The sequence below is a fragment of the Salarias fasciatus genome, chromosome 14 (assembly GCF_902148845.1).
Source record: "Salarias fasciatus chromosome 14, fSalaFa1.1, whole genome shotgun sequence".
NCBI lineage: Eukaryota > Metazoa > Chordata > Actinopteri > Blenniiformes > Blenniidae > Salarias > Salarias fasciatus.
The window spans coordinates 40,703,460-40,709,718 of record NC_043758.1 but is presented as its reverse complement, the minus strand read 5'-3'; the positions used below and the strand labels follow the sequence as shown (position 1 = coordinate 40,709,718).

Below are 6,259 nucleotides of genomic sequence, written 5' to 3'. Positions count from 1 at the left end.
TCATGGCCAACCTGAAGACAAACCTGCTCCTCACTGCAGCAGTACAGCTACACAGCAGACTGAGGATATAATATAAATGTGTGTTAACACTGTCAGTCCGGCTCCTGGTGCTGCTGCTGGACTGTAGAACTACTGGAGGAACACAATCTGAACTGATGGAGCTGATCCTGAGTCAGAAAGTCCGATTCTCATTAGGTTCAGAGGTTAAAGGTCATGTTGTTGGTATTAATTGGGGCTGAACACAGAGTTCAGCAGAGTTCATGGCAGAGCATTTAGTGTTTACTGTAGAGCTGTCACTACACTGTGAGGATGACACATTGTGTTTGTCTTTATTTTTGAGTTTGCTGGCGAAGTAATATGAAAGTAACTAAAAGTAATCGGGTATGTTACTGTTTAATTGAAGTAATTAGAGTAAGTTACTCTTACATTTTTTGACAAGTAACTTGTAATTCTACTGGATTATAATTTTTAAGTAACCCTCCCAACCCTGGTTATTTTGTTCATGGTCTTTTTGATCACACGATGGTATGTCCATGGATTTCCATCATGTGATTTGGGTCAGCTCTGTAGATAAAGTATTATTTTCTCAGTCTGAACCTGGCGTCAGTCTGAAATCTGTTCCTGACGGACTGATTCAGGGCACAAGGCCCCTCCCCCAGTCGACCCCGATGCCGCTGGGCAAGGGGGCGGGGCCCGAACTGTGCCTTGAAAGAGCAGCAGCAGGTTTTGTGAGAGTGTGTTTCCATCTGTGAGCGTGTGTGTGTCAGCCGGGAAGTTCCCAACATGTCAGCCAGCACAGACTTTGACTGCATCGTGATTGGAGCGGGAGTGCAGGGTTCCTTCACTGCCTACCAGCTGGCCAAGAAGAACCAGAGGACGCTGCTGCTGGAGCAGGTCTGTCCCACACACACACACACACACACACACACACACACACACACACGCACACACACACACACACACACACACAAACACACACACACACACACACACACACACACACACACACACACACACACACACACACACACACACACGGGCGCACAATTGAAAACAGTAACACACAGCAACACACCAGCACTCTGCATTACCCTGGAGCACTGATCAAAACACAGTAACACTCAGCTATACTGTAACACTCTGAAAAACACTGTGAAACTCAGCAATACACTACCTCTGCACAATACACTGTGACACTCAACAACACTCTGTAACACTCAGCAGCAATCTAACACTCTGAAAAACACTGTGAAACTTAAAAATGCACTGTAACACTCTACAACGTACTAACACATTGCAAAACACTAACACACTGCATTGTAGCATGCTGTAACACACCGCAACACACTTTAACACAGAAAACATTTATTTTATGACTTGTGATGTTGAAATACCAGTAACTAAATGTCATACCATCCATCCATCCATCCATCTTCAACCGCTTATCCGGGGCCGGGTCGCGGGGGCAGCAGTCTCAGCAGGGATGCCCAGACTTCCCTGTCCCCAGACACTTCCTCCAGCTCTTCCGGGAGGATCCCAAGGCGTTCCCAGGCCAGCCGAGAGACATAGTCTCTCCAGCGTGTCCTGGGTCTTCCCCGGGGTCTCCTCCCGGTGGGACATGCCCGGAACACCTCCCTAGGGAGGCGTCCAGGAGGCATCCTAAACAGATGTCCGAGCCACCTCAGCTGGCCCCTCTCGATGTGGAGGAGAAGCGGCTCTACTCCGAGCTCCTCCCTGGTGACTGAGCTCCTCCCCCTGTCTCTAAGGGAGCCCAGCCACCCTACGGAGGAAGCTCATTTTGGCCGCTTGTATCCGAGATCTTGTCCTTTCGGTCATGACCCAAAGCTCATGACCATAGGTGAGGGTGGGAACGTAGATTGACCGGTAAATCGAGAGCTTCGCCTTTCGGCTCAGCTCCCTCTTCACCACAACAGACCGATACAACGACCGCATCATTGCAGCCGCTACACCGATCCGCCTGTCAATCTCACCTCCATCCGTCCCCCACTCGTGAACAAGACCCCAAGATACTTAAACTCCTCCACCTGGGCTAGGGTCTCTCCACCTACCTGCAGAGGGCAAGCCACCTTGTTCCGGTTGAGGACCATGGCCCCAGATTTGGAGGTGCTGATCCTCATCCCTGTCGCTTCACACTCGGCTGCGAACCGCCCCAGTGCATGCCGTAGGTCCGGGTTCGATGAAGCCAACAGAACAACATCATCTGCAAAAAGCAGAGATGAAATCCTGTGGTCCCCGAACCGGACCCCCTCCGGCCCCTGGCTGCACCTAGAAATTCTGTCCATAAAAATGATGAACAAAACCGGTGACAAAGGGCAGCCCTGCCGGAGTCCAACATGCACCGGGAACAGGTCCGACTTACTGCCGGCAATGCGGACCAGACTCCTACTCTGGTCCTACAGAGACCGGACGGCCCTTAACAGGGGGCCCCGGACTCTGTATTCTTGAAGCCCCCCCCCACAAGACACCATGAGGGACGCGGTCGAACGCCTTCTCCAAATCCACAAAACACATGTGGACTGGTTGGGCAAACTCCCACGACCCCTCGAGCACCCTATGGAGGGTCTAGAGCTGGTCCACTGTTCCACGACCAGGACGAAAACTGCATTGTTCCTCCTGAATCCGAGGTTCGGCTATCGGTCGGATCCTCCTCTCCAGTACCCTGGAATAGACTTTCCCGGGGAGGCTGAGGAGTGTGATCCCCCTATAGTTGGAGCACACCCTCCGGTCCCCCTTTTTAAACAGGGGGACCACCACCCCGGTCTGCCAATCCAGAGGCACCGTCCCCGACTGCCACACAATGTTGCAGAGACGTGTCAACCAAGACAGTCCCTGCACATCCAGAGACTTGAGGTACTCAGGGCGAATCTCGTCCACCCCCGGTGCCTTGCCACCGAGGAGCTTACCGACCACCTCGGTGACTTCGGCTTGGGTGATGAACGAGTCCACCTCTGAGACCTCAGCCTCTGCTTCCTCCACAGAAGACGAAATGTCATACATACACTTCATATCTTTTTCCAGTGATCTGTTGTTCCTGACTTGTTCCTTTTGGAGCACTTATGTTGGGTAATAAATATCAGTTTGGAAAAATGTGTTTCTTTCATGAAAAGTTGTCCCAAAGTGGATGACATGAAATCATTTGCATGCACCTTACTTGGTTGTCTGAAAGTTCATGACGAACAATGTGGAAACACCAGTCACCTTCATGAAGCACGGTTAAACCTTGAATTATCAGTCGTGAATCATAAATCAACCTGCAATGATTGACACTGGCAGTACTTGACACAAATGGAACTTTAGAAATGTGACCGGTAAAACTATAATCCACAGGACACAACTTTATTTTATGGGCTCTTTAATCTTGACTACTCAGCAAAAAAGGAGCAAAACAAAACATGAGCAGTGTTAAAGAAATGTAAAGTTATGGAGTGGTCTGTTCCACAGCTTCCTCTGATTACTGCCAAACAATAAACTCACAGGTGGGCATCTCCGTCCACCACAGAGCCCATGTCTTTAAAACACAAACCTTCTGCCGCAGGAACAATCCCACAACATGAACTGATGAACAACAAAAAGGTACAAGAACAACTGCAGCAGTCTCTCCTCCCTGTATATCAGTCCTACTTCACATGGTATGCAGAACACATTGATAAAGAAACTTCAGTAATGCATTCCAAACACTCACTGTCCCAAATGTTCTCAAAAATGCACATTCTACAGAATGCAGTGGTGAACTGCCTTGTGAGGCCTCACACAGCTCTGCACAGCAGAAAAAAAACTAGAATTTGGCACTCAGAGAGCTGGAGGGGTGGGGTGGGGCGGGGGGGGGTGATTGGAGCGGTGTGGCACGGTGCCTGCATGCTGCGTCGGGAGCCGTGAGTGGAGCGCTGGATGGGCCCCCCCACCTTTAATTCTGGGCCCCCCCCAAACCCTGGGCCCGGGACAACAGACCCATTTGTCCCCCGTGTCGGCGGGCCTGCCCAACTAAGTGAAAGACTCTCTATCTCTCAATGGTAGAGAATCCTTCAAAAAACTCCTGGATCCAGACAGTGATCCGGATCATCACCAAAATTTAATGGATTCTAAGTTAGCCCAAGACCCACCTTTCCACAAAGTTTCATTGCAATCCGTCCATTACTTTTTCTGCAATGTTGCTAACAAACCAACCAACAAACCAACAAACCGATGTGATTACGTGACCTCCTTGGTGGAGGTAATAACCATCACATAAAGCAATAAATCATAAACATTTGTAACATGGACAAAATAAATAGAGTCACACCCAAACTTACAGTGAACTCAAGTCCTAAAAACTTCCTCTCGAAGTCGTTCGACTATCACCTCAACTCCCATGGTGGAGGTCCAACTCTGCAACAGTTTCTCCTTGGTGGTGAAGCTTCTTCCTCCTCCAGTTTCTCTCTACTGTCATTTCGGAACATACAGAGCCACCTAGTGGTGAACGTGAGAACCTGATTCTCCACCCGGCTACATACTCTCCTGGTAAAACGTCATCGTCCTCGATGAGTTAGTTTGCAGTCTGTACTTCTTTCACTGCTTCTCGGAAGAATGCTGCTGCCAAACTACTGAGCAACTCGGGAAGTACATCAGAACTGAGCGAGATAGCTGCACATGCAGAGACAGGTACGCGATGAGAATTTGAATGTAGTCCTGTATTTTCTCTCGTAGTTCTGCGTGGTGTGGGGACAGGTGTGGTCCCTACCGGCTCAGAGTCAGCCACATCTCCAAATGGGAGGCTGTGGGTTTGCTCATCCGAACCCCACTCAAGAAATCTTTCCTGTCCCTGTTCCAACCTGGCTGTTAACCCAGGGTGCGATTCCAGATGCTCATCTGCGGTCTGGTCTCGCTGTGTTCTCAAATCCAAGTTCAGGCTCAGAGCCTCCTCCAAGACCACATACTCCGGTTCCTGGCACCCCAATAAAGGGTCAACGGGGGTAGGCAATGCCACTGGAACCTTGGTTTTTGCCCTACGAGGAGCTGGCACAGGTCTGGGGTCAGCCCTGGGGGCTCTCTTTACTGCCCTCCACTGGCTCCACTGCATGGGCGGTACCCTGGATTTCCACCACTGTGTGGATAAAAAGTCCCCATGCATCCTACCCTGTGGCCTATTTCGTAAGTGTACTAACTGGTTAAACATGAAACACAGTCAGCTTATCTTTACTGACCCAATTTGGATGTGGTAATAGTGTGTGTCTGTGTCTGTGTGTGTGTGTGTGTGTGTGTGTGTGTGTGTGTGTGTGTGTGTGTGTGTGTGTGTGTGTGTGTGTGTGTGTGTGTGTGTGTGTTTGCGTTTGCGAGATAGCCTCACACAGACATTTTAAATCAACATTGTTACTCAGTTACTTCAGCTGGTAGGTTCAAAGGTGTGTAGAGGGATCGGCCAGCGACAATGTTCATTTTGATGCATATCAGCATTGGTCTTTTTTAATCTGACGGCAGATATGAGGTCTATATGAAACAATATTACTTTGGCTCAGATGCAGCCGAGTCTCTCTGTCTGAAGTCTACTCTGTCTCCAGCAGTGTCCCGCCCACAGCACCATCTCATTGGTTACAGGCTGGCAGGGCTAACAGCCAATCAACAGTGCCTACAGCACAGTGCCTGCAGAGCCACAGATATGTGAATAGAGGAGATGAGCAAAGAAGCTCTGTCAGTGAAACAAGCTCTTGAGAGAAGAGATTTGTCTCCTGACTAGCAGATTAATCATGTAAAGGCTAATTTCTGCTTTCCACACAGACCTGCTGCTGTAAAACACAGTAAATCACAACATGCATTATGGAAAAATGGCCTACTAGCTTGATGCTAACTTGTATGGGAAAACACACTAACCTGCTAACAGCACAATATTCGCAGAACTTGCTGGAACAAGTTAAACTGAGCAACATTTCACTGACTAAATATAAAACACAAACGATAAGTATTTCAGACAATGCAAACAGACATATATTTCCCTAACTCAGAAAAAGATGAACAATCATGAAAAACTCTGAAAACTCTTCTGTGAGAATACAAAAAGCAAACAGGAAGTAATTATGGAAACCTGAGAGGCTTTGTACTATTAAATTTTGACACCAGTATTTTCACTTTTACTGTCAGGAATGTCAGCTGTAAATATTTGTTATCCACCTCCTTGACTACCGATAATCAGTATCAGCCCTGAAAAAAACATATCAGTCTATCTATCTCACTTCAACATTTTGGGAAATTGGCTCATTTAAGCGCA

At 48.5% G+C, this 6,259-nt stretch overlaps 1 protein-coding gene across 2 annotated transcripts in view; it reads left to right on the top strand.

Annotated features, from left to right (window-relative positions):
• Nucleotides 1-752: 752 nt before the first annotated feature.
• The window catches only part of pipox (pipecolic acid oxidase), a 49,810-nt gene continuing 44,303 nt past the window's right edge, over nt 753-6,259 (top strand). For both annotated transcript variants that reach the window (XM_030108534.1, XM_030108533.1), the window contains exon 1: nt 753-894. In XM_030108534.1, the coding sequence (XP_029964394.1) occupies nt 784-894 (111 nt within the window). In that variant the 5' untranslated portion in view covers nt 753-783. The remainder of the gene's footprint in view (nt 895-6,259) is intronic.